This window comes from Ursus maritimus (assembly GCF_017311325.1).
Source record: "Ursus maritimus isolate PB19 chromosome X unlocalized genomic scaffold, ASM1731132v1 scaffold_X1, whole genome shotgun sequence".
Taxonomy (NCBI): domain Eukaryota; kingdom Metazoa; phylum Chordata; class Mammalia; order Carnivora; family Ursidae; genus Ursus; species Ursus maritimus.
In genome coordinates, this window is record NW_024423319.1 from 23,164,448 (window position 1) to 23,178,752 (window position 14,305).

Below are 14,305 nucleotides of genomic sequence, written 5' to 3' on the forward strand. Positions count from 1 at the left end.
AAAGAGGGTGATAGCTGAAGTACACAGGGTTTCTTTTGAGGTAAATAAAATATTCTAAACTTGACTTTTGTAACATTTGCACATAAGAGTGAATACACTGAAAATATGGGAATGTACATTATAAATGGGTGAATGTATTGTTTATGAAATTTATCTCAAAAAAAAGCTGTCAAAAACAAGAATCACGTATGGGAGGTAATAAAAGATAGAGCATTCTGAGTTCCTCTGAAACCGTATTAAGGGTATCCTCATTCCAATATGAACTTGTGTCTTGTGGTTAGTTCCTCCCTTTAGCAAAAGGAAGTGTATTTTTTGTCATCTCCCAAAATAACTTTGCTGTGCATAGAAGCCAGTTTTCTGGAAGAAGTCCACAGTTTGGATGCTTCATTTTGTTCTAAGGCTAGGCCTCTGCTTCAGGTTCATAGATATAAGCTGTCCATGGGTACAGTTTGCCTTCCTGTTTTTCATGTTTCTCCAAGCCAGGAGTATTGGTGGCTCAGAGACCCCACCCCTTAAAATCCCTTTGTTGCTCTCTGAGGATAATTGTTGCCTTGGCCAGATTGTTACATAGGGGGCAATCATCACTGAAATTGCCATAGCAGGCCCTGGGCTGCCTTAAAGGGGACAAGATTCATGGGTTGAAGACGGGGTATTCTGGGGGATTGGGGACAGCCTGCTAGCTCCTCCTGAGTGTCAACTCAAGAACTTTGGAATCCTGTGATTTTAAAACTTCCAGAGGTGCCTATTGTCATACAAAGTGGCAAAGTGGTTTTTATTTTGTTGAAGTTTGGAAGAGCATGCTGCAGATATGTTTAACCCATATGTATTAGATATTCCAGCTGTAATTTTTGACAATGGATCAGGACTCTGCAAAGCAGGCCTGTCTGGAGAGATTGGACCCCGTCATGTCATCAGTTCTGTCGTGGGGCATCCTAAATTCAACATGCCATTATCAGAAGCCACTAAGAAAAAGTACCTTGTGGGAGAAAAAGCCCTACACAAATATGAGGCCTTGCATTTGCACTACCCTATTGAGCGTGGACTGGTAACAAGATGGGATGACATGGAGAAACTTTGGAAGTATCTTTTTGAGTGGGAACTAGGAGTAAAACCTTGTCAACAACCTGTGCTCATGACTGAGCCCTCCTTGAACCCAAGGGAGACTCGAGAGAAGATGGCCGAAGTGATGTTTGAGACCTTCAGTGTGCCTGCTTTCTACCTGTCCAATCATGCAGTGGTAGCACTATATGCGTCTGCCTCTGTCACAGGATTAGTGGTGGACAGTGGGGATGGGGTCACTTGCACTGTCCCTATCTTTGAGGGTTACTCCCTGCCTCATGCTGTCACCAAGCTCTACGTGGCAGGAAGGGACATCACAGAACACCTCACTCGGCTCCTCCTTGCTAGTGGAAGTACTTTCCCTTGCATACTCAATAAGGCCTTAGTGGGTGACATCAAAGAGAAGCTGTGTTATGTGGCCTTGGAGCCAGAGAAAGAGCTATGCAAGAGGCCAGAAGAGGTTCTGAGAGAATACAGACTGCCAGATGGGAATATTATCCACATTGGAGACCAGTTGCACCAGGTGCCTGAAATTCTTTTTGCACCTGACCAGCTGGGTATCCACAACCCAGGACTATCCAAAATGGTGTCCAGCAGCATTATGAAGTGTGACACTGATATACAAAAGAATCTTTTTGCAGAAATTGTGCTGTCTGGGGGCACCACTCTTTTCCCTGGGCTTGAAGAAAGACTTATGAAGGAACTGGAACAGCTGGCTTCCAGAGGAACTCCCATCAAGATCACAGCTTCTCCTGATAGATGTTTCTCTGCATGGATAGGTGCGTCCATTGTGACCTCTCTGAGCAGTTTCAAGCAGATGTGGATCACTTCTGCAGATTTCATGGAGTTTGGGACATATGTTGTTCAGAGAAGATGCTTTTAAGGAATCCAGAGCACAAGAGACTGCTTGAAGTGTCAGATCACAGGAGCACTTGTGGAAGGTGACATCTTCTTTTGAGTTTTGGCATGGTGTTTGATAAAATTGATATGACATTTTCGTTTCAGCTCATTTTTGGTGGCAGCAGAGTAATTTCTGATCTGGTTAACGAATCCTTTTAAGTGGTTCTATTTTACCCTTTCTGTCTCATGGACATTGTTAGTTGTTTTCTCCAGAGAAATGCTTTGTTTATTTGTTGAAGTTGTGTCTACTTACAGGGTTTATAGTTAAAGCAGATGCTTAAACCTCATGCCCAGATGCTTGACTCAGTAGGATCCTTAGGTCCTTCATTTTAATCAAGTATCTTGGATATTTTTGACAGATCTAGTGCCAAGGTAAGGCAAAAATCACCAGAAAAAGTGTGAGAAGTGAAGGGGAATTAAGTAAAATAAATGCTACCCTGCTGTTAGGGCTCAACAGACCCTTTCATTCAATTGATCCTTTATTAGCAAAATAGGGTTCTCTGCTGTTATCAGAGGTTAGGCAGCTAAATAAGATGAAGCTGTTTTCCTTGGCAAAGTGGAGAAATGTGAACAGAAATCACTATTTTATTAAGGTTCTCTAAGCTCAAGACCCCTACTCCCAGTTGGAGTTTTAAGAATCAACACCTCTACTTTTTGTTTGTTTTTAATTTCAAGGATATTTATAGCCTCATTTAGTTAGGGATAAAATAATGGAAATATTTAATGGTAATCAATCAATAAATTATTAAATAAATTATGCCTACACGATTTTTTTCTCATTAATCTAGTGTTATTTTTCCCAAATATTATTGGGAGAAAAATGGAAAATTCAGAGAAGTCTTTATAACACAAGCTGTTTACTTTGCAAACAAAACAGTGACACTTTCCCACATATATGTCTATGCACATTTGTATGTACATGTATAAATGAATATTATTATGTGTTTATAAGTACTTAGAAGGATACATACCATTGAGTTTACATAGGTTGGTGAAACAGAATAAAATGAGAAGTAATACAGACGAAAAGATCAGATGGGGAACAAATCACAAAGAAAGAGGTAGTCCAAAAATTTCAGTCTGAGTGAAATAAAACCATTTGTCTAAAAAAATTTCTACTTTACACACATCTTTTCAAACCCATCTTCAGGGTTGTCACATTGCTGGCTTGAATATAGCCATGAAAATTATTGAATAAGATAAATCACAATAAATCAGGTTTTTTTTTTTTTGAGAGATCTGGCTTAATAGCATACTTCTGTTTACCAGATAACTTAGCAAAACCACAATGGAACAAGAAGATAGTGGAATGCCATCTTCAAAGAGCTAGGGAAGCATTATTTTCTATCTAGCATTACATACCAAGGAAAGCCATTCCAAGAAAGATGGTAAAATAAAGATTTTTCCAACAATAATGAAAGTATCTACTGCCAATAGATCATCACTAAAGGGGATTTTATATGATTAATTGAGGTCATATAGAAATAATCCAGAATAAGATCTATATGGTATAAAAAGAAATAATGAACATTTAAAAATGGTGTAAGTGGAGGTAAATTTTAAAATAGTGACTGAATTAATTTATAGTATTAACATAATACAAAGGATGAAAACTCCGTAATACTAAAGGTCTAAATCATGGAAACTGATTTGGGTTAGAAATCTTTGAATATATTTGCATTTGTCAGAAAAGGAAATATTAATTAAATTTAGAAATGTATGTTGAAACTGAATAAACTCTGCAAAAATCCTTAAAAATAATAAAAGAAAAACCCACTAAATAACCACTGCAATTGGAAATACTAAAAGGCATTTCTGAAAAAAAATATCAAAGACAAAATTTTAGTGAAAATTATAAGCTAATTAAAAAGGAATGACTGTGGACTCTGGGAAACAAACTGAGGGCCTCAGAGGGGAGGCGGGTGGGGGATTGGGATAGGCCAGTGGTTGGTATTAAGGAGGGCACATATTGCATGGTGCACTGGGTGTTATACGCAAAAAATTAATCATGGAACATTACATAAAAAACTAAGGATAATGTACTGTATGGTGACTGACATAATATAATAAAAAAACATTAAAAAATAAATAAATAAAAATGCCACTGTTAAGGAAAAAAAAAGAAATATCCTCATATATGCTCTGGTTTTGTAAATGCCTTCTCAATTTTTGCTGAGCATCTATTATGTATAGAAATGGTGCTAGGTCTTAAAAGAGAGTCTAAGAATAAAAGTCTTATTCACTGAAAAAAAAAACTAAGGATATACTGTATGGTAACTAACAGAACATAATAAAAATTATTATAAAAATAAATAAAATAAATAAAAATGAATGAGGGACACCTGGGTGACTCAGTTTGAAAAGTGTCTGACTCTTGATTTCAGCTCAGGGCATGAGCTCAGTGTTGTGAGGTCGAGCTCCACACTGGGCTTTACACTGGGCTTAGAGCCTGCTTAAGATTCCCTCTCTCCCTCTGCCCCTCCCCCTCTCAAAAAAATGAATGAGAACAAAATATTAGATTTTAAGGGGTGGAATGCAGCTAATGCTGGAATTAGTAAGAAATGTATAGTCCTAAATGTTTATGTAAGTAAAAACAAAGGGTGAATATCAAAGAGCTAAATGTCTAATTTATGAAAAAACAAATAGAATAAACCCTCAAAATAGGAGGAAGAAATTTAAAAAAATAGGAAATCAGAAATTAATGAAATCTTGCCATCTGCAGCAACATGGATGAACCTAGAAGGTATAATGCTAATTGAAATAAGTCAGTAAGAGAAAGACAAATACCACCACATGATTTCACTCATATGTGGAATTTAATAAATAAAACAAATGAACGAAGGAAAAAAGAGACAAAAACCCAGACTCTTAAATACAGAGAACAATCTGGTGATTGTCAGAGGGGTGGTGAATGGAGGAAGGTGTAAAATAAATAAAGGGGATAGATAGTACGCTTTTCTTTATAAGCACTGAGAAAGGTATAGAATTGTTGAATCATTATACTGTATACCTGAAACTAATAAAAATGTATGTAAATTATACTCAAATAAATAAATTTTAAAAAATGAGATATAGAGCAAGGACAAAATAAAGAGAATGAAGAAAGACTTGATTCTTTATAAAGACCAAATAAATAGATGCCAATGAAATTATTGATCAGATCTATAATAAGCAAGTTTAAAATTGTGGATAATTGAAAGTGGTCATAAATGCTAATGAAGAAAAAAAATTAAACAATGGCCATATTATGAATACACTTAATCCCACAAATGTAAATTTACCTAAACTATATCCTAAAAATATATATCCTTATCTAGTATAAAAATTACAATGTCATTTTAAAATCTTAACATAAATTAAACATTGTCTAGATATTTTTCAGTCATTCAAAAATTCCACTTTTAATGCATATTCTTTAGTATTGTAGAAAAATCATCAAACTCTTACTAATTTTATGAGTACAATATAGCTTTTAAATTATACAAATCATAGGCAACATATGAAAGACAAATTCAGATCAATCTCATTATAAACATAGAAGCAAGTTTCTAAGCAAAATATTAACATACTAAATTCATCAATGTATGAAAAGTTCATTTTAAGATCAACTTTGCATGGTGCACTGGGTGTTATACGCAAATAATGAATCATGGAACACTACATCAAAAACTAAGGATATACTGTATGGTGACTAACATAACATAATAAAAAATTATTATTAAAAATTAAAATCAACTTTGGTTTATTTCAGAAATGCAAGTTTTGTATACCATTTATAAATCTGTGGATGTAATTCACTACAATCTCAATAGATGGAAAACTTAGAACATTTGAGTTACCATCCATTCATCCTAAAATATATTATCCAAGGCAAAAGAAATACCATTACCATAAAATGGTCAATATTATTCAAAAACCTACATCAAACATACTGCAAAAATGTGAATATCAAAATATTTGTTTTAACATGAAATAATCAAGGACTGCCACTATGAGCAATTTTTAGTATTATACTAGAGGTACTGGATAGTTAATTAAATAAGACACAGTAAAGAAAAAAGTTACAATAATTAGAAAAAATAGTCATTTTCAGATATAATAAGATACTCTCCAGAAACCTAAAAATATTAATAAAAATATTAGAATTGGGATGATTTATCACTTTTCAATACAAAATAAATATACCAAAGTCAATTGTATTTCTAATGGTAGTACTGAAAGCTTAAATTAAATTTAGAAACATTATTTAAAATAGCAGTAAAGAATTTAAGATTCCTAGAAATAGGAGTAGAAGATCTTTATGTAAAAGATCTTTATGAAGAAATTTTTCTTAGATTTTTTTTGCAAATAAAGAAACCTAAAGAAATGGAGAAACTGGTCATGCTCATCAATAGAAACATTTAAATCATAAAGTTGACATTTTTCTATACAATGGTTTATAGATTCAATAAATTTCAGTAATAATCCAAATGAAGTTGTAAGACATAACTACATTATTCTAACATTTATACTTAATATCAAAGAGCCAAGAATATTTAAGACAGTCCAGAAATAAAACCAGGTAGGAAAATTTGATATATTAAAAGGTATTGCAATTATGACCATGCTGTAATAATTTGACAACATACAAATAGATATATATGATAGTAAACTGAATCTAGAAACAAATACAGATATACTTGAAACCTGATAGTACTGAACCATAGATGATGTGATTGTTGAGTAGTTAACTTTATGGAAAAACAATAAACAAAAATGTGTATGTCAAGGCATACACAGAGACTGACAGAGACTGAAAGGGATGGAGAAGGAAGGGACATGGAGAGGGAGAGGGAAGGGACAGAAAGAAGGTGGGAAGGAAAAAAGGGGAAAGCCATGATGAGGGGGAGAGAGAAGGGACAGAAAAGCAGAGGGACAGAGGGAGAGATGAAAAGAGAGGGGTGAAAGGGAGAGGGAGAGAGAGAGGGAAATTATAGAAGAATCAAGAACTCAATGTGGAAGATAATATTTACAATTTTAGGTAACATATATTTTTTATCTTTTTTTGAGTATATTGTTTTTAACACCATATTTATTCATTTTTATTTATTTTTCATTATTGAAATATAATGAACATATAGTGTTCTATTAGTTTCAGGTGTACAACATATCGATTCTACAATTCTATACATTATTCTGCTCACCATGATTAGTATGGTTACCATCTATCACATTAAAATATTATTGAGTATATTCCCTATACTGTACTTTTTATCACTGTGATTTATTTATTTTATAACTGGAAGTTTATACCTCTTAATCGCCTTTATCTATTTTGTCCACCTCACACACACCTCCCTTCTGGCAACCACCAGTTTGTTCTCTGTATTTAAGAGACTTTTTGTTTATTCTGTTTTTTTAGATTTCACACATAAGTGAAATCATACGGTATTTGTCTTTGTCTGATTTATTTCACTCAGCATACCATCTATGATCAATCTATGTTGTTGCAAATGGCAAGGTTTCATTCTCTTTTATTACTGAGTAATATTCTATCATATATCTACATATCTATATCTATAAATACATCTACGTCTATAATCTATCTTCCTATCACATCTTCTTCATTTATCAGTGGATACCTGGGCTGCTTCCATATCTTGGCTATTGTAAAGAATGCTGCAATATACATAGGGGTGCATAACCAGCAAAGAAATTGAAGCAGTATTCAAAAATCTCCCAACAAACAAGAGTCCAGGACCAGATTGCTTCCCAGGGGGAACCTACCAAACATTTAAAGAAGAATTAATACCAATTCTTCTGAAACTGTTCCAAAAAATAGAAATGGAAAGAAAATTTTCAAACTTGTTCTATGAGGCCAGCATTACTTTGATCCCAAAACTGGACAAAGACGCCACCAAATAGGAGAATTACAGACGAATATACCTGATGAATATGAATGCCAAAATTCTCACCAAGATACTACCTAATAGGATCCAACAGTACATTAAAAGGATTATTCACCACGACCAAGGGGATTTATTCCTGGGCTGCAAGGGTGGTTCGACATCTTCAAATCAGTTAATAAAATAAAGGACAAGAACCATATGATCCTCTCAATGGATGCAGAAAAAGCATTTGACAAAATACATTATCCTTTCTTGATTAAAACTCTCTGCACAGACACTTTTCCAATGAAGACATACATATGGCTAACAGACACATGAAAAACTGTTCAAAAGCATTAGTCATCAGGGAAATTCAAATCAAAACCATACCGCCTTATGCCAGTTAGAATGGCAAAAATTGGGAGAGTTAAGATGGCGGAGGAGTAGGGGACCCCTTTTTCAGCCGGTCCCCTGAGTCGAGCTGGATAGGTACCAGACCAGCCTAAATAACCACGGAATCAGCCTGAGACGCAGGAAGATACATCTGGATCTCTACAAATGAACATCTCCAGTGCTGAGTATTGAGGTACGAAGAGGGGAGCCGTAAAACCTCGCACAGATATCAGAAGATAAACGGAAGGGGGAGGGAGCCGCTGCGTTTGGGTGCCGGGAAGCGGCAGCCACCTGCACGGGGGAGCGGGCGGACTCATGGACGGCACCCGCGAGAGAGCGGACTGAGATAGGTGAGCCGTGAACGCACGCCACCAGGCTTCTCGTGGAACACCGGAATCCCGGTGTGCTCACGGGATTCAGACTGAGACCGGGAGCTCCCGGAGCGTGCGCGGGGGGGCTGGCAGCTAGCGGCTGGCGGGCCACCTGCATGGGGGAGCGGGCGGACTCGAGGTCGGCACCCGAGAAACAGCAGACTGAGACCCTGAACTGGGTGCGCGCGCCACCAGGCTTCTCACGGAACTCCGGAATCACAGTGTGCTCACCGGGCATAGACTGAGACCAGGAGACCCGGGAGCGCGCGGGACGGCCGGTGGCTGGCAGCATTAGAAACACAAAGGACAGAGGCTCACCAGCCCTGGAAGTGAGGGCAGGGACGCCGGGTGTGGGGCGCATATCCCGGGACGCTGCAGGGTTGAGCAGCACCAACAGTAACAGAGTTAAAGTGGCCAGAACATCAGTGGAGAACGGGCTGAATCCCTCTGTTCTGTGACACGATGCAGCCTCTGCTGCTCTGACTCTGAAGAGGCATAGCCGACCATCAGGAAAGCCTCCAGAGAACAAAAGACCTGGAAATACCGGCTCTAGAGTGCCCATCCCATCCCCTCGTATTGGGGACATGGAGACTCTACCCAAACAGGGTTTGCCTGGAGTATCAGTCGCACGACAGGCCCCTCCCCCCAGAACACAGAAGGCAGGCTGAAAATCAGAAGCCCCACAACCCGGGCGCCTGGGTGGCGCAGTCATTGAGCCGCCTGTCTCCGGCTTAGGGCGTGATCCCGGACATTCCGAAGGAGTCCTCATCGGCTCCTCCACTGGGAAGGCCTGCTTCTTCCTCTCCCAATCCCTGCTTCTGTTCCTGTTCTTGCTGACTGGTCAGTCTCTCTCTCTGCTAAATAAATAAATAAAATCTTTAAAGAAAGAAGCCCACATCCCTAAATCCCTGAAGCAAGGGGCACGGCCTGGGACCCAGTCAATAATTTGGGCTCTGGACAACCCCATAACCTCTCCTCATCAGAATGACAAGAAAGGAGAAAGCCCCCTCCCCAGCAAAGAAAAGATTAGTGAGTCTGTGGCCTCTGCCAGAAATAATGGAATATGGATGTAACCAAATTATCAGAAATGGAATTCAGAGTAACGATGGTCAAAATAATGAGCAGAATTGAAAGTATTAGAAAAGGTTACTTTGAGAATATATAGAATCCCTAAGGACAGAAATGAGAGCGAATGTGACAAAGTTAAAAATTCTATGAGCCAAATGCAGGCAAAACTAGAGGCTCTGACGGCCAGGGTACAACAGAGGGAAAGGGTTAGTGAATTGGAGGATGGGTTAATAGAGAAAAAAGAAAATAGAAGATGGTCTTAAAAAAATCACGCCACGAATGAGGGTTAGCAGGAGATTACTGACTCAATGAAACGATCAGTGTTAGAATCATCTGCATCCCCGAGGGGGTGGAGAAAAACAGAGGTCTAGAAGAGATATTTGAACAAATTGTAGCTGAAAACTCCCTAATCTAGCGGGGGAAACAAACATTCGTGTCCAAGAGGCAGAGAGGACCCCTCCCAAGCTCAAGCCCACAAACCTCCCAAAGCACGTCATATGTAATTCGCAAATATTAGATCCAAAGATACAGTATGATGGCCAGGCAAAGAAATTTCTCACGTACCAAGGCAAAGACAATCAAAATTCGTCAGACCTGTCCCACAGACCTGGAATGAGAGAAAGGGTTGGGGAGCATATTTAAAGCTCTTTCAGAAAAACATGCAGCCAAGTCCTTTATCCAGCAAGGCTGCTCATTCAGGATTGATGGAAAATAAGACAATTTCAGAATCGCCTGTGATCACTAACCAATTTCGTAACCACGAAACCAGCCCTGCAACGAGATATTATGGGGTTTCAAAAGTAAAAGGCCCCATGAAGTGATACAGAACGAAAGTCACAGCCAATACAAACAAAGACTTTACTGGCAACCTGGCACTACATAAAGCATACTCTCAGTACTCAGTCTTAATATTAATGGCTTAAATTCTCCCATAAAACACCACAGGGTTGAGTTGGATCAAAGAAATGACCCATCCATTTGTTGTCTACAAGGAGGCTCTATTCTGAACCCAAAGATGACACAGACTGGAGTAAGGGATGAGTACCAAATCTTTCACATAAAAATGGACCTCAAAGAAAGCTGGGGTAGCAATTTCATATCGATAAATGTGGTTTATAAGCTTGACTATAGTTAGAGACCGAAGGGCTTATATTATTCTACCAGGGAAGTATTCAACGAGTGGATATGACAATTATAAATATATATGCCCTAACAGGGGAGCAGCAAGATCCCACTACAAGACAACTCTTAACCAGAATAAAAGAGACATATTAAATAAAATACACTACATAGGGGACCTCAACACTCCACTCTCAGAAATAGACAGAACACCCTGGCAAAAACTAAGCAAAGAATCAAAGGCTTTGAATGCCATACTCGACGAGTTGGACCTCGTAGATATATATAGAACAGTACACCCCAGAACCAAAGAATACTCATTCTATTCTAATGCCCATGGAACATTCTCAAGAATAGACCATGTTCTGGGTCACAAAACAGGTCTCAACCGATACAAAAAGATTGAAATTATCCCCTGCATATTCTCAGACCACAACGCTCTGAAATTGGAACTCAACAACAAGGAAAAATTTGGAAGAGACTCAAACACTTGGAGACTAAGAACCATCCTGCTTAGGAATGACTCAATAAACCAGGATATCAAAAATCAAATTAAACAATTTATGGAGACCAATGAGAATGAAAATACAACAGTCCAAAACCTATGGGATACTGCAAAGGCAGTCCTAAGGGGGAAATACATAGCCATCCAAGCCTCACTCAAAAGAATAGAAAAATCTAAAATGCAGTTTTTATATTCTCACCTCAAGCAGCTGGAACAGGAACAGAAGGACAGACCTAATCCATGCACAAGGAAGCAGTTGACCAAAATTAGAGCTGAAATCAATCATGCAGAAACCAGAAGTACAGTAGAGCAGATCAACAGGACTAGAAGCTGGTTCTTGGAGAGAATCAATAAAATTGACAGACCACTGGCAACACTTATCCAAAAGAAAAGAGAAAGGACCCAGATTATTAAAATTATGAATGAAAAAGGAGAGGTCACGATGAACACCATTGAAATTGGAAGGATTATTAGAAATTTTTATCAACAGCTATATGCCAATAAACTAAGTAATCTGGAAGAGATGGAATCCTTCCTGGAAACCTATAAATTACCAAGATTGAAACAGGAAGAAATTGATTTCTTAAACAGGCCAATTAATTATGAAGAAATTGAGTCAGTGATAAACAACCTTCCAAATAACAAAACTCCAGGCCCGGATGGTTTTCCTGGGAATTCTACCAAACATTTGAAGAAGAAATAATACTTATTCTCCTAAGCTATTTCAAAAAATAGAAACAGAAGGAAAGCTACCAAACTCATTCTATGAGGCCAATATTACCTTGATCCCCAAACCAGGCAAGATTCTCTCTCAAAAGAATTACAGACCTATTTCCTAATGAATATGAGCGCCAAAATCCTCAACAAGATACTTAGCACAAGAATCAACAGTTCATTAAAAGGATTATCCATCACGATCAAGTGGATTCATACCTGGGATGCAAGTGCTAGTTCAATATTCGCAATCAATCAGCTGTGATATCATCATATCAACAAGAAAAGACTCAGGAACCATATGATCCTCTCAATCGATGCAAGCAAAGCATTTGAAAAAAATAAAAGATCCTTTCCTGATTAAAACCCTTCAGGTGTAGGAATAGAGAGGTATATTTCAATCTCATAAAGCCATCTAAGAAAGCACTCTAAATATTATTTCCTAATGGGGAAAAGCTGGAAGCCTTTCCCTAAGATCGAACTCGACAAGGATGCCCCTCGCCACTCATTATCTCAAGCATAGTATAGTAGTCCTTGCAACAGCAATCAGACAACGAAAAGGGATCAAAGGTATTCAAATCGGCAAAGAAGAAGTCAAAATGTCTCTCTTCGCAGATGACATGATACTCTATATGGAAAACCCAAAAGAAGCCACTCCCAAACTATTAGAAGTTATAGAGCAATTCAGTAAAGTGGCGGGATACAAAATCAATGCTCAGAAATCAGTTGCATTTCTATACAAGAATAACGAGACCGAAGAAAGAGAAATTTGGGAATCCATCCCATTTACAATAGCACCAAAAACCATACGTTACCTTGGAATTAACTTAACCAGAGACGTAAAGGAACTATATTCTAGAAACTATAAATCACTCTTGAAAGACATTGAGGAAGACATAAAAAGATGGAAAGATATTCCATGCTCATGGATCGGAAGAATTAACATAGTTAAAATGTCCATGCTACCCAGAGCAATCTACACTTTCAATGCTATCCCGATCAAAATACCGAGGACATTTTTCAAAGAACTGGGACAAATAGTCCTTAAATTTGTATGGAAGCAGAAAAGGCCCCGAATCTCCAAGGAACTGTTGAAAAGGAAAAACAAAGCTGGGGGCAACACAATGCCGGATTTCGAGCTTTACTACAAAGCTGTGATCACAAAGACAGCATGGTACTGGCACAAAAACAGACACATAGACCAACGGAACAGAATAGAGCCCAGAAATGGACCCTCGGCTCTTTGGGCAACTAATCTTTGATAAAGCAGGAAAAAACATCCGGTGGGAAAAAGACAGTCTCTTCAATAAATGGTGCTGGGAAAATTGGACAGCTACATGCACAAGAATGAAACTTGACCACTTTCTCACACCATACACAAAAATAAACTCCAAATGGATGAAAGACCTCGATGTGAGACAGGAATCCATCAAAATTCTAGAGGAAAACATAAGCAGCAACCTCTAGGACATCGGCCAAAGCAACCTTTTTCATGATACATCCCCAAAGGCAAGAGAAACAAAAGATAAAACGAATTTATGGGACTTCATCAAGATTAAAAGTTTCTGCACAGCCAAGGAAACAGTCAGAAAAACTAAGAGGCAGCCCACGGAATGGGAGATTATATATGCAAATGACACTACAGATAAAGGACTGGTATCCAAGATCTACAAAGAACTTCTCAAACTCAATACACGAGAAACAAATAAACAAATCAAAAAATGGGCAGAAGATATGAACAGACCCTTTTCCAATGAAGACATACAAATGGCTAACAGACACATGAAAAAATGTTCAAAATCATTAGCCATCAAGGAAATTCAAATCAAAACCACACTGAGATACCACCTTACACCAGTTAGAATGGAAAAATAGACAAGGCAAGAAACAACAATTGTTGGAGAGGATGTGGAGAAAGGGGATCCCTCCTACATTGTTGGTGGGAATGCAAGTTGGTACAGCCACTCTGGAAAACAGTGTGGAGGTCCTTTAAAAGTTAAAATTGAGCTACCCTATGATCCAGCCATTGCACTACTGGGTATTTACCCCAAAGATACAGCGTAGTGAAGAGAAGGGCCATATGCACCCCAATGTTCATAGCAGCAATGTCCACAATAGCTAAATCATGGAAGGAGCGAGATGCCCTTCAACAGATGACTGGATAGAAGTTGTGGTCCATATATACAATGGAATATTACTCAGCTATCAGAAAGAACGAATTCTCAACATTTGCTACAACATGGACGGCACTGGAGGAGATAATGCTAAGTGAAATAAGTCAAGCAGAGAAAGACAAGTATCATATGATT

At 38.0% G+C, this 14,305-nt stretch overlaps 1 protein-coding gene across 1 annotated transcript; it reads left to right on the forward strand.

Annotated features, from left to right (window-relative positions):
* The first annotated feature begins 550 nt into the window (after nt 1–550).
* Nucleotides 551–1,942, forward strand: LOC103680503 (actin-related protein T1-like). The gene has a single exon (XM_008710001.1). The coding sequence runs from the start codon at nt 809–811 to the stop codon at nt 1,940–1,942; it is 1,134 nt and encodes a 377-aa protein (XP_008708223.1). The 5' UTR covers nt 551–808.
* The last annotated feature ends 12,363 nt before the right edge of the window (nt 1,943–14,305 follow it).